The 25,221-nt window shown below is 49.1% G+C and overlaps 1 protein-coding gene across 1 annotated transcript; it reads right to left on the bottom strand.

Moving 5' to 3' along the window:
* Positions 1 to 713: 713 nt before the first annotated feature.
* Positions 714 to 6,465, bottom strand: LOC133357556 (transmembrane 4 L6 family member 1-like). Its single transcript, XM_061575540.1, has 4 exons — positions 5,577 to 6,465; positions 4,074 to 4,142; positions 2,327 to 2,499; positions 714 to 994 (listed from the first exon to the last, which is right to left on the bottom strand). Exons 1-4 carry the CDS (start codon positions 5,751 to 5,753, stop codon positions 751 to 753), a joined length of 663 nt encoding a protein of 220 aa, XP_061431524.1. The 5' UTR covers positions 5,754 to 6,465; the 3' UTR covers positions 714 to 750.
* Positions 6,466 to 25,221: the final 18,756 nt, after the last annotated feature.

The following is a 25,221-nucleotide window of genomic DNA, read 5'->3' as shown; positions in this document are numbered from 1 at the left end:
CGTCACAGCTAAATTACTGCATCATTTTTAATTTTTTTTTTACCTACGTGACTTTGCCGAGAAAAAAAACAAAGAGTATGGATCCTTGCAGCCATGAAAACTTCAAATCCAGAATGCCGCAAGATGGTTCTGTCGCACGGCTAACAAAACCCAGCATTTGTTTAAACTCTTCGATTTCACCTAATTAGTGACAAATCTTACGTGGATGCTTATAGCGGACGAATTACAAATATATCACGCCCCATCATCCCATCCCTTTATCCCATTCCCACCATCTCGAACAATCTTCCCATCCTATCATCTCATCCAATCATTAGGTCCCATCATCCTGTCCAATGACCCCATCCCATCACCCGATCTCATCACCCCATCTCATCATCCCATCCCATCATTCCGTCCCATCATCCCATCCCATCACCCCATCCCATCACCCGATCTCATCACCCCATCTCATCATCCCTTCCCACCATCCCATCCCATCATTCCGTCCCATCATCCGATCCCATCACCCCATCTCATCATCCCATCTCATCATCCCATCCCATCATTCCGTCCCATCATCCCATCCCATGACCCCATCCCATCATCCCATCCCATCATTCCGTCCCATCATTCCGTCCCATCATCCCATCCCATGACCCCATCCCATCACCCCATCTCATCATCCCTTCCCATAATCCCATCCCATCATCCCATCCCATCATCCCATCCCATCACCCCATCCCATCACCCAGTCCCCGCCATCCCGTCTCAGTAGCGTGGCAGTGAGTCCATGGAGTAGAGTGGCGCCTGGCTGGAGCTCTCTTTGGGCCTCTCCTTGCGGCATGTCCCGCACAGGACGCCCACGAAGCCGATGACGGCCTGCACCAGGCACAGGGCCACCTCCACGGCGCCCACGGCCATCATGATGGAGAAGAGGGAGATGTGCCACTCGACGATCCACACGGGCGCCTTGCAAATGCCCCACAGCGACGAGTTGAAGAGGTAGCTCGTGCTGAGAGACGGCAGGGGGGAGGGGGGGTGGGCGAGAGGCATACGGACACAGGGAGATGAAGCACGGGATCGATTGAGGCGTCTCAAGAGATTCAGGGCGCCACGGTGGCGAGATGTTAACTGCCTCGCCTGGTATACAGGAGGTCGTGGGTTCGATCCCAGAACCTATGAGATGTCATCTCCATCGCCTGGTGTACAGGAGGTCGTGGGTTCGATCACGACCCTAACGCCTTTTGTATACTTGGAGTTTGCGCCATTATGAACCCCCTGTAAGAGAGAGAGAGCCAGACCCAGGGCTCAAACCCAGCATCTCATCTGTGCTGACTCAGTCTTTCTGACACAGCCATGAGCAGAATTTGTATTAATGCTGGAAGAATCCGATGCGCTGTAAAGCTCTTTTCCACAGATGTCCTGGAAGGGGGCGCGGGGTCAGAACGGTACAACGAATAAACACAACACAAACACACGCGAGAGGAGGGCAGCATATAGGAAGGACAAAGAAATCACGTGTACAAAGGGGGCGCCCATAAATGACGTCACGCGATTTTTGACGATTTTTGACCCCCCCCCCTTCGTCACACGACGTCACAAAAGTCAGACGCCCCCCGCAAAAATAACATCACAAAGCTCTGCCACCCCGCACAAAAAAATAAAACATGCTTCAAATCGCTTTAAACTATTGTCATTGTAGTGCGTATTTAATGTGGCGCTGCACTCTGATGTTGTAGGCGAAAACATTTATTAAAAAGTCTATTTAATTAAGTAGAACGTGTTGTCTATATTTATTTAAAGTTGCGCATTTTGATGTCACGTCACATTTTTCAACCCCCCCTCGTCACACATCTTCACAAATGTCTGCCCCCCCCCCAGGTGCGTGACGTCATTTATGGACGGCCCCAAAGTGATACACGAATAGAAACTAACCCATTATTGCGTCTCGATGTAAAGCTTTCGTGACTGCAGGGATTCATCTTCTTGGTTCTTTCGGTAAAGTCACGTAGAAGGGAAGTAATAAAATAATAATAAAAATTAGTGAGAATTAGTTTATTATATAATATTATTCAATTATTTTATTTTATTATTTTTATTATTTTATTACTTCCCTTCTACGTGACTTTACCGAAAGATTTCGATTTAAAGCTTTCGTGACTGCAGGGATTCATCTTCTTGGTTATTTCGGTACAGTCACGTAGAAGGGAAGTAATAAAATAATAAAAATAAAACATAATAAAATAATTCTCACGACGTTTCGGCCACAACGCAAGCAGCCGTCTTCAAGAAGACATTATTGCCGTCTGTTACGAACTCTCCCGCTCCCTCCCGAGGCGCTTACTCGAGGATCTGGAAGTCCCACTTGTCGATCTTCCCGAAGGGGTAGTCCCACTGCTCGCTGCTTCCGCTCTTGAAGAGGCACTTGGGGCCCTCTACCAGAGCCACGGTGGAGACCACGAGGCAGTAGAGGGCGCCCGCGACGCCCACCAACGACAAGAGGACGGACGTCAGCATCTGTGGAGGAGACGGAGTGGCGCTGTTGGGGCGAGGTTGTGGCCCTGCTGCTGCTGGTGTTGTTGTTGTTGTTGCTCCGTTGGTGGTGTTGCACAAACGACAACAACCACAACAACACTGCACCATAGACTCAAAACTGCTCATAGACTCAAAACTGCCCATAGACGCAAGCAGCTGTCCTCAGGTAAAGAATGAAACACCACCAAGCTTGGAGCGCTCCAAGCTTGGTGGTGTTTCATTCCTCACCTGAGGACGGCTGCTTGCGTTGTGGCCGAAACGTCGTGAGAATTATTTTATTATATTAATTTTTTTTATTATTTTATTATTTTCTTTCTACGTGACTTTACCGAAAGAACCAAGAAGATGAATCCCTGCAGTCACGAAAGCTTTAAATCGAAACTGCCCATAGACTCAACACTGCCCATAGACTCAGCACTGCACCATAGACTCAACACTGCCCATAGACTCAACACTGCCCATAGACTCAACGCTGCCCATAGACTCAACACTGCCCATAGACTCAACACTGCCATAGACTCAGCACTGCCCATAGACTCAGCACTGCCCATAGACTCAACACTGCCCATAGACTTAACAATGCCCATAGACTCAACGCTGCCCATAGACTCAACGCTGCCCATAGACTCAACACTGCCCATAGACTCAACACTGCCCATAGACTCAACACTGCACCATAGACTCAACACTGCCCATAGACTCAACACTGCCCATAGACTCAACACTGCACCATAGACTCAACACTGCCCATAGACTCAACACTACACCATAGACTCAACACTGCCCATAGACTCAACACTGCCCACAGACTCAACACTGCCCATAGACTCAACACTGCACCATAGACTCAACACTGCACCATATACTCAACACTGCCCATAGACTCAATCCTGCCCATAGACTCAACGCTGCCCATAGACTCAACACTGCCCACAGACTCAACACTGCCCATAGACTCAACACTGCACCATAGACTCAACACTGCACCATAGACTCAACACTGCCCCTCTCTTAAAGCTTCACCTCTTCTCCATTGCTGAATCCCTTCCTCGTCCGTCGCCCCTCCACTTCTTCCCGTCCCTCCCCAGACCACCACCACTACCACCACTACTACTACCACCACCACCACTACCACCAACACCCAGACCACCACTACCACCACCCTGACCACTACCACCACCACCCAGACCACTACCACCACCACCACCACGACCACTACCACCAACACCACTACCACCAACACCCAGACCACCACTACCACCACCCTGACCACCACCACCACCACTACCACCACCACCACCCAGACCACTACCACCCAGACCACTACCCCCAACACCCAGACCACTACCACCACCACCACGACCACTACCACCACCACCACTACCACCAACACCCACACCACTACCACCACCACCCAGACCACCACTACCACCACCCTGACCACTACCACCACCACCCAGACCACTACCACCACCACCACCACCACCACCCAGGCCACTACCACCACTACCACTACCACCACCACCCAGACCACCACCACTACCACCACCACTCACCCCACATCTGTTGGAGCAGCAGCCGTCCCGAGACCCGGCTCCGATGAGCTGCATGGCCGGCACGATAATCTACAGGGCGACTCCCATCAGAGGCGACTCATGGGATTATTAACATCACCATCATCATCACCATCATTATCATCACCATCATCATCACCATAATCATCACCATCATCATAATCATCATCATCACCATCATCATCAACATCACCATCATCACCATCATCATCACCATAATCATCACCATCAGCATAATCATCACCATCATCATCAACATCACCATCATCACCATCATCATCACCATCATCATCACCATCATCATCACCATCATCACCATCATCATCATCACCATCATCACCATCATCACCATCATCACCATCATCATCACCATCATCATCAACATCACCATCATCACCATCATCACCATCATCATAATCATCACCAACATCACCATCATCATAATCATGACCATCATCACCATCATCACCATCAGCAGCATCACCATCAGCAGCAGCATCACCATCAGCAGCATCACCATCATCACCATCATCATCACCATCATCATCAGCAGCATCATTCGGCATCATCACCATCATCATCACCATCATCATCAGCAGCATCATTCGGCATCAGCAAGGGCAATATTCATAAATAATTCTACAAACACCACCACCACCGTTACCACGTCAAACAAATACAACATTCATGAATAGTACAACCACCGCTACCACCACCACAACCATCATCACCATCACAACCACCACAACCACCTCAACCACCACCACGAGATGACCACTCCGCCTGGATTGCAAGTCCAGTGTGCTCACCATCATACTCACCATCATACTCACCATCATACTCATCATCATGCTCACCATCATACTCACCATCATACTCACCATCATGCTCACCATCATACTCACCATCATGCTCACCAGCGTGCTCACCATCATACTCACCATCATGCTCACCATCATACTCACCATCATACTCACCAGTGTGCTCACCATCATACTCACCATCATACTCACCATCATGCTCACCATCATACTCACCATCATGCTCACCAGCGTGCTCACCATCATACTCACCATCATGCTCACCATCATACTCACCATCATACTCACCAGTGTGCTCACCATCATACTCACCAGTGTGCTCACCATCGCGACTCGCCTACCGTCGCCACTCACCCAACCGCCATCACCACCACCATCATCACCACCATCACCACCACCACCATCATCACCACCATCACCACCATCATCACCATCACCACCATCACCATCACCACCATCACCACCACCACCATCATCACCACCATCACCACCGCCATCATCACCATCATCACCACCACCTCCACCATCACCACCATCACCACCATCCCCATCAAGACCACCACCATCACCACCATCCCCACGACCATCATCACCATCACCACCACCATCATCACCACCACCTCCACCATCACCACCTCCACCACCACCACCCACCACCACTCACCAGCAGCCCTCCTCCGGCAATGCCTGCCATGTACCAGGTGAAGTCGGAGAGGTGACCCTGTTCCAGGTGCGTCGCCTCGGCGTTGGGGAAGAAGAGCAGCACGTTGGCCACGATGGCCAGGAGAGCCATGGGGACCAGGGCCCCGCCGATGACCATCGTGCACTTGCCCGTGCACATTTTTCCCAGGTCACCCACACGCGCGCAGACGGTGTTTTGCTGTTTTTGCGATCCCACGCGCACACGCACGCACACACGCACACGCACACACGCACGAACACACGTGCACACTTACACACACAAACACGCACACACGTACACACGCACACACACACACGCGCACACGCACGAACACACGTGCACACACGCACAAACACGCGCACACACTTACACACACGAACACACGCACACACGCACACACACACACGAACACACGTGCACACACGTACACACGTACACACACACACGTGCACACACGTACACACGTACACACACACGCACACACGCACAAACACGTACACACGCACACGTACACACACACAAACGAACAGACGTACGCACACGCACACACACACACGCACACACGTACACACACACACACGCACACACACACACGCACACGTACACACACACGCACAAACACGCGCACACGCACACACAACAGCAACAAATATCACAACAACGGTCCACGCAGCCTCCGTTCACTCCACCACCACCACCGTTCCACCTCTTCCAAAAATAACAACAACAACAAACAAGAACCCCTTTACGCGGAGCGGAAACCGAAAACCGGTTAAGAGGAGCAAAGACGGCGCGTCTCGGTGGATGGATGTGAAAGTGCTGTTGTGACGTCCGCCTGTGTTTGCGAGTGTAGCGAAGTTCGTGGTGAGTGTGTGCGTGTTGATTGTGTGCGGTAGGGCGTGGTGCAGGCCACCCTACACCCCCCTTGTCGTAACCGTGCCGACCTTCACAGGTGCTTGCTACTCGCTCCCAGCACTTGCCCCACAACAATCTGTTAAAGGGCCGTCCATAAATGACGTCACGCGATTTTGGACGATTTTTTATCCCCCCCCCCCTCAAATATGACGTCACAAAAAAAAACATGCTTCAAATCGCTTTAAACTATTGTCATTGTAGTGCGTATTTAATGTGGCGCTGCACTCTGATGTTGTAGGAGAAAACATTTATTAAAGAGTCTATTTAATTAAGTAGAACGTGTTGTCTATATTTATTTAAAGTTGCGAATTTTGACGTGACGTCACATTTCTCAAACACCCCCCCCCCCTCGTCACACATCGTCACAAATGTCTGAATCTCCCCCCCACCCCCCTAGGTGCGTGACGTCATTTATGGACGGCCCCTAAGGTTATATGGGAGATATTTGTCTTTTTTTTCCTGTGCGTGCGTTAAAGGCTGTTCAGGGGGTGGGGGTATTTGTGAGTGAGCGGCACTGCGCTACGAACCCGGCCACCCGAGTTCCCCCTTAGGTCGACTCAGCCTCAAACGAGCACCCGGGACGGTGTGTCAACAACGTCGCCCGCTCGGTGATGACAAAGGCGGCCGAGGCAGCGGGGTGCTCGTCAGAGGTCGCAACCGGGTACCCGATACCTGTACCCTACCCGATACCCGGCTACCCGTACCCGGCTGGGTACAGGTACGGGTACCCGTTTGCGACCCCGGTGCGGCCGGGTACGGCTACGGGTAGGCCGTAAGTCACTGGTGAGTCACCGTTCGTCACTCATTTCGGGTAGGGTACGGGTACGGGTAGGGAACGGGTACTCGTACCCGGCCGGGTACGGGTACGGGTACCCATTTGTGACCCTGGTGCAGTCGGGTACGGGTACGGGTAGACCGTGAGTCACTGGTGAGTCACCGTTTGTCACTCATTTCGGATAGGGTACGGGTAGGGAACGGGTACCCGTACCCGGCTGGGTACGGGTACGGGTATCCGTTTGTGACCCTGGTGCAGTCGGGTACGGGTACGGGTAGGCCGTGAGTCACTGGTGAGTCACTGTTTGTCACTCATTTCGAGTAGGGTACGGGTAGGGGTAGGGAACGGGTACCCGTACCCGGCTGGGTACGGGTACGGGTATCCGTTTGTGACCCTGGTGCAGTCGGGTACGGGTACGGGTAGGCCGTGAGTCACTGGTGAGTAACCGTTTGTCACTCATTTCGGGTAGGGTACGGGTACGGGTAGGGAACGGGTACTCGTACCCGGCCGGGTACGGGCACCCATTTGTGACCCTGGTGCAGTCGGGTACGGGTACGGGTAGGCCGTGAGTCACTGGTGAGTCACTGTTTGTCACTCATTTCGAGTAGGGTACGGGTAGGGGTAGGGAACGGGTACCCGTACCCGGCCGGGTACGGTTCGGGTACCCATTTGCGACCCTGGTGCGGCCGGGTACGGGTGCGGGTAAGGAATCAAAACCCGTTTGCGACCTCTGGTGCTCGCCAACCCAGCCCCGTTGCCGCATGTGAACAGCACTTGCCCCAAACGACTGTTCGAGGCTATACTGGGTGGTAGTGCGTAGGCGGAGGTGGGGGTGGCATCTTTGTCTTTGTGTTTCTTGTTCCAAGGCAAACACCGTGTCTGGGTCCTGTGCAAAGGTTGCGAGCGATAACTCGAGGCGCGTCTGGTGCGGTGCGAGCTAAAAATGCATCGACATCGGCAGGCAAGGGCATAAACTCACAATCCCCTCCACCATCACCCACCACCACCCACCCTCTAAGAAAACCATTGCCGCTATACGCCTGCCTCGTTTCACAATCAGTTCAATCGCTCGCGTCTTGTACATTGCACCCTCCATCACCACCCCGCCCCCCGTCTCCCGCTACCCCCCCCCCTCCCCACACTGATCAAACTATTAAAATACATCATGGGACCTCCTTTGCCAGTACCAAAATATACTAATAGGGTTTTTCCCCTTTTTTCTGGCAACAAAAAACTGACACCTTTTTGCAAGGAATCATGCTTACATTATCAGAGTATTGTTTTTTGTTTGCATTTGACTGCAAGTATTGTGGTTAATGTAAGCATGATTCCTTGCAAAAGGTGTCAGTTTTTTGGTGCCAGATAAAAGGGGAAAATCCCTATCAGTATATTAAAATACAGTTCGATTCTCGATTATACTGGTAGGATCCACCTGGTTCCACCAGCCCACAGGGGATTATTGTGTCCGTCCGTCCGTCGTGCATCCAAAATTGGGAAGGGTCGGGCTGGGTGGAGAGGGGAGGGTGGGGCTGGGTGGGGAGGGTGGGGAAGGGCTGGGTGGGGAGGGAGGGGTGGGGCTGGGTGGGGAGGGGCTGGTCACCCCGTGGTGCCCTTATAAAACTCAACGTTCAACCTACTCACGCCGGCTTGTGCCCGCCCTCACAGTCGGGCATATTTGCGGAATACACCACGCCGCCGTTGACCCTGGCCATTGACCGAGCAACCCAACGTTCCTACCAGCTCCCTCCGCAGGAATGTGTTACGCGCTCATGGTGGGAAGGACGGCAGCGGATAATTAAAAATCGCGGATAATTTAAAACAACGTGTAACCGTTTTCCACGGATCTTTATGCCAACAATCCCCCCGCCCCCCCCCCTCTAATATAGGTGTCAATTATGTTAAAGTTAACAAAATTGAATTTCGATTTAAAGCTTTCGTGACGGCAGGCATTCATATTCTTTCTAGATTTGAAGCTTTCGTGACTGCAAGGAATCATATTCTTAGGTTTTTTTGGTAAAGTCACGTAGGTAAAACATCAAAATTAATGAAAATTAAATAAAATAAAAACAAAAATCACGACGTTTCGGAGGCAACACAAGTCTCCGTCATCAGGTGGGACCGTCACAGCCAGATGCAGCTGATCTGGCTGTGACGGTCCCACCTGATGACGGAGACTTGTGTTGCCTCCGAAACGTCGTGATTTTTGTTTTTATTTTATTTTATTTTCATTAATTTTGATGTTTTGCCTACGTGACTTTACCGAAAAAAACCTAAGAATATTCATATTCTTGGTTCTTTCGTGAAGTCACGTAGAAGGGAAATAATAAAATGATAAAAATAAAACAATAAAATTGTCACCACGTTTCGATTGCAACACTTACAAGAATAACAATGTTGTATAACTGTTTATAGATTATTAGTTTGGGCTTAACGGAAAAATGTATGAGTTATTACTTTAAGTCAAACTCTACGTTGCGTGGTTAATCCGCATACCAGATAAATTCGGCCTACTGGATGTATTAATGGGACTTTTTAGCCAGTATCCAAAATAATGAAAAATAAGAATAGGCTTTAACCCTTCTGGCAATAAAACCGAAGGTGCTAAGATGTTCAAAGGCCAAATAGAGACATTTTTGCAAGGCATCAAGCCAGCCACACCTACTTGTAGTAAAACACTTACACAATCACGATCTGATCATTCATGATAAAGGTTTTTGGGTTAGATCGTGTAAGGGGCCGTCCATAAATGACGTCACGCACCTAGGAGGGGGGGTGGGGGTCAGACATTTGTGACGATGTGTGACGAAGGGGGGGGGGAGTTTGAGAAATGTGACTTCACATCAAAATACGCAACTTTAAATAAATATAGACCACACGTTCTATTTCATTAAATAGACTTTTAATAAATGTTTTCTCCTACAACATCAGAGTGCAGCGCCACATTAAATACGCACTACAATGACAATAGTTTAAAGCGATTTGAAGCATGTTTTATCTTTTTTTTGGAGGGGGGCAGAGCTTAGTGACGTCATATTTGACGGGGGGGGGTCTGACTTTTTATGACGTCATGTGACGAAGGAGGGGGGGGGGGGGGTCAAAAATCGTCCAAAATCACGTGACGTCATTTACGGACGGCCCCTAAGTATAAATGTGTCGTAACCCTCCACCACCCAACACCTTTATAATGAATGATAACTGCCGGGACCGTTCATAGGTCCGGCTTTTATACAGGAGCCGTGGCTCACTCCGCCCCCCCGGCCACGCCTTCCTTCTCGAACCTTCCAGCAGGACCTGGTGGTGACGTCATCCCCCAGCCCTCTCCTGGGGTCTGGGGTCTACATGTCGTTCGGCATCCCACTGGGATTTTTGCACACAGCGTTGGTTACTTGATACAGCAAGCGTGCTGTGACGGTCCCACCTGAAGACGGAAGCTTGTGTTGCCTCCGAAACGTCGTGATTTTTATTTTATTTTACTTTTATTAATTTTAATTCAAAATTTTTACCTACGTGACTTTACCGAAAAAACCTAAGAATTTGGTGTACAGTGTTTTTTTCTGCAATATTTTGCTGTCTTTTCTTGGATGTTCTGTTTGCACCTAGTCACATATTCACTTTAAGATGTTTTCTTGTTCATGTTTTTGTTTGTTGTTTGTTGCGGTTGCACCCGATTCAAGATCCGAATGGCTCACAGGGCTATACCAAATAAATAAACTTGAAACTTGAAACTTGATAGGGGTAACCGTTGGGCTCTGTGGGCCATAGTCCCTTAACCCTGGGGCTCAGCCCCTCTTCTGCCCCCTATTGGCATGTGACTGGTACTACCGGCTAACTGCATGGAGATGACGCATCTTCGCCCAATAATACATTTACATCTGTACGCGATCTAACCTAAAACAAACCTCTATTATGGATGATATTGGTCGTCAAAGCCTATTACTTGTTAAACCTAGATGATGTAGAGCAGCACGTGTTTTTATTACAATTTATTGGCCCATTCCTGCAGTGTTGGGGGAGCGTGCTCTTTCCAGTTGGCTATAATGGTGCAGTGATTAAACATTTTGGAGTAATGTATGTGGCGCCCCATGGAAAGACCGGCGTGGTCCATCATTTTGAGGACCCTAACCCCTGTCGCTGTCGATGATTCCATCGTGCCACGAACTCTCCCCTTGGCTGCGGTACCCTGAGCGGGCACGAAGAGGTGGATTAGCAGTGGTCGCGGATCGTTTTCAAACGACGTCTCTCCTCTTCCTCCTTCAAACCCACTGGCTTCCCGTTCACGACACCGTAGACTGGCCATAGACTCAACACTGCACCATAGACTCAACACTGCCACCCATAGACTCAACACTGCACCATAGACTCAACACTGCCACCCATAGACTCAACACTGAACCATAGACTCAACACTGCTCATAGACTCAACACTGAACCATAGACTCAACACTGCACCATAGACTAACACTGAACCATAGACTCAACACTGCACCATAGACTCAACACTGCACCCATAGACTCAACACTGACCATAGACTCAACACTGCCATAGACTCAACACTGACCATAGACTCAACACTGCACCATAGACTAACACTGACCATAGACTCAACACTGCACCATAGACTCAACACTGCACCATAGACTCAACACTGCACCATAGACTCAACACTGCACCATAGACTCAACACTGCCATAGACTCAACACTGCACCATAGACTCAACACTGCCCATAGACTCAACACTGCCCATAGACTCAACACTGCCCATAGACTCAACACTGCACCATAGACTCAACACTGCCCATAGACTCAACACTGCACCATAGACTCAACACTGCACCATAGACTCAACACTGCACCATAGACTCAACACTGCACCATAGACTCAACACTGCACCATAGACTCAACACTGCACCATAGACTCAACACTGCACCATAGACTCAACACTGCACCATAGACTCAACACTGCACCATAGACTCAACACTGCACCATAGACTCAACACTGACCATAGACTCACACTGCACCATAGACTCAACACTGAGACTCAACACTGCACCATAGACTCAACACTGAGACTCAACACTGCACCATAGACTCAACACTGCACCATAGGCTCAACACTGCACATAGACTCAACATTGCACCATAGGGCATAGACTCAACACTGCACCATATATTCAACACTGCACCATAGGATCAACACTGCCCATAGACTCAACACTGCACCATAGACTCAACACTGCACCATAGACTCAACACTGCCCATAGACTCAACACTGCACCATAGACTCAACACTGCCCATAGACTCAACACTGCACCATAGACTCAACACTGCACCATAGACTCAACACTGCACCATAGACTCAACACTGCACCATAGACTCAACACTGCACCCATAGACTCAACACTGCACCATAGACTCAACACTGCACCATAGACTCAACATGCACCATAGACTCAACACTGCCACCCATAGACTCAACACTGCACCATAGACTCAACACTGCCAACCATAGACTAACACTGCACCATAGACTCAACACTGCACCATAGACTAACACTACCATAGACTCAACACTGCACCATAGACTCAACACTGCCCATAGACTCAACACTGCACCATAGACTCAACACTGCACCATAGACTCAACACTGCACCATAGACTCAACACTGCACCATAGACTCAACACTGCACCATAGACTCAACACTGCCCATAGACTCAACACTGCACCCATAGACTCAACACTGCACCATAGACTCAACACTGCCCACAGACTCAACACTGCCCATAGACTCAACACTGCACCATAGACTCAACACTGCACCATAGACTCAACACTGCCCATAGACTCAACACTGACCATAGACTCAACACTGCCCATAGACTCAACACTGCACCATAGACTCAACACTGCACCATAGACTCAACACTGCACCATAGACTCAACACTGCACCATAGACTCAACACTGCACCATAGACTCAACACTGCACCATAGACTCAACACTGCACCATAGACTCAACACCCATAGACTCAACACTGCACCATAGACTCAACACTACCATAGACTCAACACTGCACCATAGACTCAACACTGCACCATAGACTCAACACTGCACCATAGACTCAACACTGCACCATAGACTCAACACTGCACCATAGACTCAACACTGCCCATAGACTCAACACTGCACCATAGACTCAACACACATCCTAGACTCAACACTGCACATAGACTCACACTGCACCATAGACTCAACACTGCACCATAGACTCAACACTGCACCATAGACTCAACACTGCACCATAGACTCAACACTGCACCATAGACTCAACACTGCACCATAGACTCAACACTGCACCATAGACTCAACACTGACCATAGACTCAACACTGCACCATAGACTCAACACTGCCCATAGACTCAACACTGCACCATAGACTCAACACTGCACCATAGACTCAACACTGCACAGACTGCCACACTCAACACTGCACCATAGACTCAACACTGCACCATAGACTCAACACTGCATAGACTCAACACTGCCCATAGACTCAACACTGCACCATAGACTCAACACTGCACCATAGACTCAACACTGCCCATAGACTCAACATGTACCATAGACTCAACACTGCCATAGACTCAACACTGCACCATAGACTCAACATGCACCATAGACTCAACACTGCACCATAGACTCAACACTGCACCATAGACTCAACACTGCACCATAGACTCAACACTGCCATAGACTCAACACGGCCCATAGACTTTTCGGTAAAGGCACGTAGGTAAAAATAAAAATCTAATAATAAAAATAATAGAAAAATAATAATAGAAATAAAATATAATCACGACGTTTCGGAGGCAACACAAGTCTCCGTCATCAGGGGACCGTCACAGCTAAATTTACTGTATCCAAAAGCCTGCCCCCCCCAAAATAAAACATGCTTCAAATCGCTTTAAACTATTGTCATTGTAGTGCGTATTTAATTTGGCGCTGCACTCTGATGTTGTAGGAGAAAACATTTATTAAGAAGTCTATTTAATTAAGTAGAACGTGTTGTCTATATTCATTTAAAGTTGCGCATTTTGATATGACGTCACATTTCTCACCCCCCCCCCTCCCCTCGTCACACATCGTCACAAATGTCTGCCCCCCCCCCCCCCGCCTAGGGTGCGTGATGTCATTTATGGACGCCCCTCTTGTTCGTACTGATTGCAAACACGTTCCTTCGGAGTTGGCAGGTAGGAACTTGGTTGGACAGCGCATTCGTGCACGACAGACAGACAAATAATCCCTGGTGGGGAGTGTGGAACCTCTTGTTCCTACCTGTGTACAAGATCACTTGACTTGAGGTAGCCAGGTAGCCAGCCCCCTTCACCATTGTGAAAATTCCGTCACAGTTCCTATGATTGCTTTTTCATTGCTTTCATGGCTTTATTTTGGTGATTTCGAAAAGTGTATTGGTTTGGCCATGTTTGTTTGTTGTAGTACAGAGTTAGACTGATGGCCTTAATCTAAGTTGTCTTGTGGTTGTTGTTGTTGGACTTGCATCCCACTGGGATTTTTGCACACAGCGTTGGTGTACGGTGTTTTTTTCTGCAATATTTTGCTGTCTTTTCTTGGATTTTCTGTTTGCACTTAGTCACATATTCACTTTAAGATGTTTTTTGTTCATGTTTTAGTTTTTTGTTTGTTGCGGTTGCACCCGATTCAAGAGCTGAATGGCTCACAGGGCTATACCTAATACATGAACTTGAACTTGAATTTCACTATCGGCCCCTCCCCCCTTAGGCCCCTCCCCTGACCCCCTTTCCCTTAGGCCCCTCCCCTGACCACCCCCCCATATCCTCAGGCCCCTCCCCTGACCCCCCTTCCCTTAGGCCCCTCCCCTGACCCCCCTTCTGTTAGGCCCCTCCCCTGAGCACCCCCCCCATATCCTTAGGCCCCTCCCCTGACCCTCCTCCCTTAGGCACCTCCCCTGACCCCCCTTCTGTTAGGCCCCTCCCCTGAGCACCCCCCCCCCATATCCTTAGGCCCCTCCCCTGACCCTCCTCCCTTAGGCACCTCCCCTCTCCGTACCCGGCAGTAGGTCTCCACCAATCAAAGAGCTGTTTGTAAGGTCTCCACCAATCAAAGAGTTGTGTGTATTATATATTTATTTATGCACGACAGACAGACAGACAGCTAAATAATCCCTGGTGGGCAGTGTGGAACATTGTTCCTCCCTGTAATATACAAATCCTCGTACATTACAAACGTACAAACTCCTACCAATAGATGGCGGTACCGCGGGGTAAGATCCATCCGGGTAATTACAGACAGTCCCCGAGTTACGACGGTTCGACTCACGATTTTTCGATCTTACTATGGCTATAGCGATACGAGAAAATTGTTAAATAATTTAAACTTTCGCGCGGCTGGCAAACGCAGCAGCGTACGAGTTACGATACTGTACGTTGTTTTATTTTATTTATTTTTTTATAGCAGAAAGGATTGTTTCCTGAAAAAAACTTTCTATTAAATTGCAGTTCATATAGGTAGGCTAAGAATTTTCCTTGTTTTTTAACTTTACATTTTCCTGTGCGATACAGTATTGCAATTAATAAATACACACCGTATATAGTTTATACAGGACGCTACTGTAAATTGCTCTGTTTTGCTAAATTATCACCATTCTTTAAGACTCCTGGGTAGGCGAGGCCATCTTCGACTTACGATATTTTTGACTTACGATGGGGTCCTCGTAACGCATCTCCATGGTAAGTAGAAGAATACCGCTATTAAATTTCGATTTAAAGCTTTCGTGACTGCAGGGATTAATCTTTTTGGTTCTTTCGGTAAAGTCACGTAGAATGGAAATAATAAAATAATAAAAATAAAACAATAAAATTTCGATGAAAAGCTTTCGTGACTGCAGGGATTCATCTTCTTGGTTCTTTCGGTAAAGTCACGTAGAATGGAAATAATAAAATGATAAAAATAAGTGAATTCTTTTATTATGTTTTATTTTGATTATTTTATTATTTCCCTTCTACGTGACACTACCGCTATTATCTATGGGAGCGGTCCCAAACCTTTTTGGCAATCAGGGACCGGTTTCGTGGAAGACATTTCTTTCACGGACCGGGAGGGGGGTCATCATTGGGTCTTTCCCCCTTTTCAAAGAAACTCTCCAGCGACGTTTGTGTTTTTACTCATTTTTTCTACTAGGGGTTAGCAACTTGTGGGCTTACCAACACTGCGACTGAGTGGGCCACGCACGGACTCACCGCTCTGCCCTCCTGCTTTGTGGAGTTTGCGTGTCTCTCTCCACGTGGTCGCGTGGATTTTTCTCCGTGTCCCTCCCGTTTTCCCCTCCACATTTCGAATCGACATCACGCGTTGAGATCATTTGGCTGCTGCTATAACTGTTCACGTGATGATGATGACGATGGCGATAATCCCCTCTCGTTGTTCCCTCCGCATTTAGAAGCAAATTGCACGTTTAGAGAATTTAGTTGCTGTGAGTTTCCACGCGATAAGCCACTTCGTTGGCCCATCATGTGTGGCCAGGCCGCCTCTGAAAACGAGCTACATATCTCAGTGAGGCCTTACCTGGTAAAATAATAATAATAATCGTTGTTTAGTTTACGTACAGCTCGGGTTGAGCAAGTTATATATGTGGGATACTTTTTTTTCCCAGTTAAAAAAAAATGTTGGTCATAGATTTCTGGTGGACGCAATGGCTTATCACAGTGCCGGGTGTACTGGCTCCACCTGGGATTGAGTGTTGCTCCCTCGCACGCGTCAGTTTTCTCTGGAAGCGCCAGTTTCCTCCCACGTGTACGTGCGCGTGGTGTCTTTGTCTCTGTGTACTTTGCAATTCTTACCACCTTACGGAGCCAACCGTGCGGGGGAAGGACAACAAACTAGACATGATCACAAATTAACGCTCTTCAATGGGGCAGGTAACACCTCCAGCTATTGAGGACCGCAGAGTTTGCGAGATTGTTGGTAGCGCCGGCTCCTGAGCACCGCGTGGCGGCTGCTGCCTTCCCGCTCCTCGTCTGTGGTGTCTCCTCCTGGCGCCTCTGAGTTGACCTCTCTCTCTGAGTCGTCCTCTCTCTCTCTGAGTCGTCCTCTCTCTCTCTGAGTCGTCCTCTCTCGCTCTCTCTCTGAGTCGCCCTCTCTCGCTCTCTGAGTCGTCCTCTTTCTCTCTCTGAGTCGTCCTCTCTCTCTGAGTCGTCCTCTTCTCTCTCTGAGTCGTCCTCTCTCTCTCTCTGAGTCGTCCTCTCTCTCTCTCACTTTGAGTCGTCTTCTCTCTTTGAGTCGCCCTCTCTCTCTCTCTGAGTCGCCCTCTCTCTCTCTGAGTCGTCCTTTCTCTGAGTCGTCCTCTCTCTCTCTGAGTCATCCTCTCTCTCTGAGTCGTCCTCTCTCTCTCTGAGTCGTCCTCTCTCTCTGAGTCGTCCTCTCTCTCTCCGAGTCGTCCTCTCTCTCTCTGAGTCGTCCTCTCTCTCTCTGAGTCGCCCTCTTTCTCTCTCTCTCTCTGAGTCGTCCTCTATCGCTCTCTGAGTCGCCCTCTCTTTCTGAGTCGCCCTCTCTCGCTCTCTCTGTCGCCCTCTCTCTCTCTCTGAGTCGTCCTATCTCTCTCTCTCTGAGTCGTCTCCCCCTCTCTGAGTCGCCCTCTCATTCTCTGAGTCGTCCTCTCTCTCTCCGAGTCGTCCTCGCTCTGAGTCGCCCTCTCTCTCTGAGTCGTCACCCCCCTCTCTGAGTCGTCCTCTCTCTCTGAGTCGCCCTCTCTCTCTCTCTCTGAGTCGTCCCATCTCGCTCTATGAGTGAATACTCTGGGGCCGGGTTGAGATTGTCCTGTTGCTGATGCTGGTGATGCCGGCGGGGATGCTATGCGTGTAAACGATCTCTAGAGGTCACTGTAGGACCGCATCCCTGCACGAGTCGAACGCAAAAAACACTGGTCAACACACTTTTTCTGGCACAAGGTATTCCAACGGTTTAAAGGTAATTTTGGGGTGCTGATTCCAAATCTGGCATCAGTTTTTGTCTATCACATCAGGTTTTTGAGATATCAAATATTGCATTTTCAATAAAAACTGCAGAAGAAAAATATTAAATAAATGTGGATATCTACATAAAATGATATTATAAACCCACTATCCTAAAAATACAGCACCATATTTTAACACTAAAGCAGTCACTGACTCGCAACAACTTGCAATCATAAGTGACAGAGTTAATTTCGGGTAAAATCAATGGAAATGGGGTATGCCGATAGCATAAAAATGAGATGTGATAGCGCAAATCTGAGATCAGATTTGGAATCGGCACCCTGAAATTAATCTAAAACAGCTGCAAAAGTCCAGGCCAAAAAAAAATGTTTTTTTGTTGTTGACCAGTGTAATCAGAGTTAGCTTGTCGGCACCGTGACACGAGGCCTCCTTTCCGCATTTTTCTCTCCAATTATAAAACATTCCCCGTCTTACCTCAACAGCCTGTTGGGGCGAGCGCTGTGAGCGAACGCCTTTGTCTCATTCGTGAGTGGTGTTCATTTGAGGCTGAGTCGACCTAGGGGAGGTCCAGGACCGGTTCGGATAATCGTCACCGGTGTTGGCCGTGAGCGGGTATCAAACCCGGGTGGCCAGGTTCATAGCGCAGCGCGCTAACCGCTACACTACCGCTCCCCACAGACACACACTCCCACATACACACAAATACAAAGACAAAGATCCCCCGTATAGCCTTCACAAACTGTAGGGGCAAGTGATGTTAGCGAGCACCTACGAAGGCCGGCACGGCACACGTGTTGGTCGTGAGCGGGTATCGAACCCGGGTAGCCAGGTTCATAGCGCAGCGCGCTAACCGCTGCACCACCGCTCCCCACACACTCCAACATACACACACATACACACACCCTGACATGCACACACTCACCACTACCACCACCAGCGGTTAGCGCGCTGCGCTGTGAACCCGACCACCCGAGTTCGACTCCCATTCACGGCCACGAACACTAGTGACTCAGCCTCAAAGGGGCCGTCCATAAATGACGTCACGTACCTAGGGGAGGGGGGGGGGTCAGACATTTGTGACGATGTATGACGAGGGGGGGGGGGTTGAAAAATGTAATGTGACGTAACATCGAAAATGCGCAACTTTAAATAAATATATACAAAACGTTCTACTTAATTAAATAGACTTTTTAATCAATATTTTCTCATACAAGTGCAACGCCACATTAAATACGCACTACAATGACAATAGTTTAAAGCGATTTGAAGAATTTTTTTTGGGGGGGGCAGTGCTTTGTAACGTCATATTTGAGGGGGGGGTCTGACTTTTTGTGACGCCGTGTGACGAGGGGGGGAAGGGGGGTAAAAAATCGTCCAAAATCGCGTGACGTCATTTATGTACGGCCCCAAATGAGTACCTGGCGCGCGATGTGTGAGGGAGACAAAGGCGGCCGGGGGTGGTACTAGCCCTCCCCTCCCCCGTTCCCCTCGTGTGCCAGAGTACCTCCCGTTCAAATGTGCCACTCGCTCTGAGCACTTGCTCCAACATTCTGCTTTAGGGGGCTCTACGGAGAAATCTTTGTGGGTGTTTGTTGAGTTTCAGCACGTGCGGCACAGATGGAGCGAGACGCGAGTCGTCAACAATTACGAAATAAGTATAACCCGTAAAAACAAAGTTTTTCACTATAAATCCTTTATATGCGTGGCGGCTAGAGTCCTCTCGTCCTCTGGCTTGAGATGGCTGCCACCTATGGGTCAGATGATTGCATTGCACCATTAAGCAATTGGTAATGAAATATAATATGTTTGTCCTAACAAGTGTAACATTTTAGAATTTTTTTTTCACGAACATTAATTGTCTCGCACAACGAGTCTGTGTGCAAAATGTCAGCTCGATTGGATCACGGGAAGTGGGTTAAAAAACGACCGAAAGATTTGCACGGTCGTAAGCAAGCAAGCAAGCAAGTGAACTTAATATAAATGTGTCGTAACCCTCCACCACCCGACACGGCCAATCAGTAAAAAAGTGTCACGTTGACAAAAGACAAATTAGTTCACTGCTTTAGCCCACCGGTGTGTTGAAGCGTGAAACCACAACATTTACAATTTGAGTTGTACGACGTTTCGCTGGTAATTGCATCCAGCATCATCGGGCAATTCGCCAGAATGGTGAGGCTCTGCTGTGTCTCCCGTTCGGATGCAATTACCAGCGAAACGTCGTACAACTCAAATTGTAAATGTTGTGGTTTCACGCTTCAACACACCGGTGGGCTAAAGCAGTGAACTATTTGTCTTTTGTCAACGTGACACTTTTTTACTGATTGGCCGTGTCGGGTGGTGGAGGGTTACGACACATTTATAAATAACGCGATCTAAACCCAAAAAACGTTGATCATGAATAATATTGTTCGCGAAAGCCCTACGTGTTAAACTTAATATAAAGGATTTAAAAAGAAAACAGGGAGCAGGAAAAGAAGAAGAAGTACCCAAGAAAAAAAATTTGAACGCACGAGTCACCGAAGCCCACCCAGCTAGAACTCTCGTATTGTTGAACAAAAAAAATTAGCAAGACGGAACGCTTTGGGAAAATAATTCGAAGGGCAAAAAAAAAGTCAGACAAAGAGCCAAACCCACCCACCTCCTCTTCCCCTCCCCTCGAAGGGAAGGAAGGCGAGATTTTGACCAAGAGGTGGAGAGATAAGTCCTCGACGTGCCGTGCGATTAAAGAATGCGGTAAGATTGGGTCTGGGGGGGGACGGGGACGTGACGCAGAGACGCGGAGAGCAGCGCGCATCAGTCCTCCACTGAGTCGCGTTGGAATGTTCAACACACATCGTACATACACACATCGTACATACACACACACATCGTACATACACACACCTTACATACACACACATCGTACATACACACACATCGTACATACACACACCATACACACACATCCTACATATACACACACCGTACACACACACACACACCATACATACACACATCGTACATACACACACATCGTACATACACACACCATACATACACACACCATACATACACACATCGTACATACACACACACACACCCTACATACACAAACCCTACATACACACACCCTATATACACACATCGTACATACACAAACCCTACATACACACACCTTACATACACACACCGTACATACACACACATCGTACATACACACACCTTACATACACACACCCTACATACACACATCGTACATACACACATCGTACACACACCACACACACACACCCTACATACACACACCATACACACACCACACACACACATCGTACATACACACACATCGTACATACACACACCTTACATACACACACCCTACATACACACATACATACACACACCCTACATACACACATCGTACATACACACCATACACACACCACACATACACACACACCATACACACACATCGTACATACACACACATCGTACATACACACACCATACATACACACACCCTACATACACACATCGTACATACACACCATACACACACCACACATACACACACACCATACACACACATCGTACATACACACACTCCCTACATACACACCATACACACACCACACACACACACATCGTACATACACACACCATACACACACACCCTATATACATACACACCGCACATACACACACACCCCGTACATACACACACCCATACACACACACACCACACATACACACATCATTCACACACCCTACATACACACACCATACACACACACCCTACATACACACATCGTACATACACACACCATACACACACCATATACACACACACCGTACATACACACACCGTACATACACACACACTCACACATCCTACATACACACACCATACACACACACCCTAAATACATACACACCGCACATACACACACACCCTGTACATACACACCGCACATACACACACACCCTGTACATACACACACCCATACACACACACACCAAACATACACACACCATACATACACCTTACATACACACACCATACACACACATCGTACATACACACACCATACACATCGTACATACACACACACATCGTACATACACACACACCCTACATACATACACACCGCACATACACACACACATATACACACACCATACATACACCCCGTACATACACACACACCATACATACACACACACACACCATACACACACACATATACACACACCATACATACACCCCGTACATGCACACACACACCGTACACACACACACACCGTACATACATCGTACACACACACACACGTACATACACACGCCCGTACATACACACCACTACCAGCCATACACACAGCACACACCCGTAGTACACACCAGCCATGCACACAGCACTACAACGTGCATTCACCGTACATACACACCACTACGATAATCACACACCACACACACACGCATCGCACATACAACATACACACACACCACCATCAGTCACACACCGCACAACACACACCGCACACCACACACCCTACATACACGCAACCAAACATCACACACACACCACACACACACCAAACACACACCATACACACACCACGCACACACACACAACCACACTACGAGTCACACACCACGCACACACACCACACACACACACCACGCACACACACACACCACACACACACACCACACACACACCACACACCCTACATACACGCAACCACACGTCACACACACACATACACACACACACCACGCACACACACACCACACACACACACACCACGCACACACACACCACGCACACACACACATACACACACACACCACGCACACACACACCACGCACACACACACATACACACACATACACACACACACACCACGCACACACACAGCCACACACACACACACACCACGCACACACACACCACGCACACACACACATACACACACATACACACACACACACACCACGCACACACACACCACGCACACACACACATACACACACACACCACACACCCTACATACACGCAACCACACGTCACGCACACACACACCACGCACACACCACGCACACACACACAACAACACACATACATACCACGCACACACACACACACCACACACCACGCACACACACACACCACACACACACCACGCACACACACACACCACACACACCACGCACACACACACCACGCACACACACACACACCACACACCACGCACACACACACACACCACACACCACGCACACACACACACAACACACACCACACACCCACACACCACACACACCACACACACCACACACCACGCACACACACGACGCACACACACACACACACACCACGCACACACACACACACACCACGAGTAACACACCACACACACACACACACCACACACACACACACACCACACACACACCACACACACACACACACCACACACACACACACCACACACACACCACACACACACACCACCACACACACCACACACACACACCACGCACACACCACACACACACACACACCACACACACCACACACACACACACCACGCACACACCACACAACCACACACACACCACACACCCTACATACACGCAACCACACGTCACACACACACACACCACGCACACACACAACACACACCATGAGTCACACACCACGTAACCACACACCACGCACACACATCACACACACACACCACGCACACACACACACCACACACACACACGACACACACATACACACACCACGCACACACACCACACACACACACACACCACGAGTCACACACCACGCAACCAGGCCACCCGAGTTCGATTCCCGCTTACGTCCAGCACCACCAAATGACGAGAATCTGAACCTGTTCTGGGCCTCCCCTAGGTTGACTTGGCCTCAAATGAGTACCTGGTGCGGTGTGTAAACATCGCCACTAGGGATACAAAGGCGGCCGGGAGTTGTTGTGTGGCCAACCAAACCCCCTGGTGTGCCGTGCCGGCCTTCGTAGGTGCTACTCGCAAACAGAACTTGCCCCAACAGTCTGTTAAGGCTATATGGGGGGTCTTTATCTTTTGTGCTAACGCCTTCTCTGTGACCCGTGAGTTAGGGTCACCTGTGTGGGTGTGAGTGTGGTGGTGTGTGGGTGTGAGTGTGAGTGAGTGAGTGTGATGGTGTGTGGATGTGAGTGTGGTGGTGTGTGGGTGTGAGTGTGGTGGTGTGTGGATGTGAGTGTGGTGGTGTGTGGGAGTGAGTGTGGTGGTGTGTGGGTGTGAGTGTGAGTGAGTGTGAGTGAGTGTGGTGGTGTGTGGGTGTGAGTGTGAGTGAGTGAGTGAGTGTGATGGTGTGTGGATGTGAGTGTGATGGTGTGTGGGTGTGAGTGTGATGGTGTGTGGGTGTGAGTGTGATGGTGTGTGGGTGTGAGTGTGATGGTGTGTGGGTGTCAGTGTGGTGGTGTGGATGTGAGTGTGATGGTGTGTGGATGTGAGTGTGATGGTGTGTGGGTGTGAGTGTGATGGTGTGTGGGTGTGAGTGTGATGGTGTGTGGATGTGAGTGTGATGGTGTGTGGGTGTCAGTGTGGTGGTGTGGATGTGAGTGTGATGGTGTGGATGTGAGTGTGCGTGAGTGTGTGGGTGTGTGTGGGTGTGGTGGTGTGTGGGTGTGAGTGTGATGGTGTGTGGGCGTGAGTGTGGTGGTGTCGATGTGAGTGTGATGGTGTGGGTGTGTGGGCGTGAGTGTGTGTGAGTGTGATGGTGTGTGGGTGTGAGTGTGGTGGTGTGTGGGGGTGAGTGTGAGTGTGGTGGTGTGTGGGTGTGAGTGTGATGGTGAGTGGGTGTGAGTGTGATGGTGTGTGGGTGTAAGTGTGATGGTGTGTGGGTGTAAGTGTGATGGTGTGT

The sequence above is a fragment of the Lethenteron reissneri genome, chromosome 58 (genome assembly GCF_015708825.2).
Source record: "Lethenteron reissneri isolate LAM-NWPU_2019-01 chromosome 58, ASM1570882v1, whole genome shotgun sequence".
NCBI lineage: Eukaryota > Metazoa > Chordata > Hyperoartia > Petromyzontiformes > Petromyzontidae > Lethenteron > Lethenteron reissneri.
This window is presented reverse-complemented; position numbering and strand designations above follow the sequence as displayed.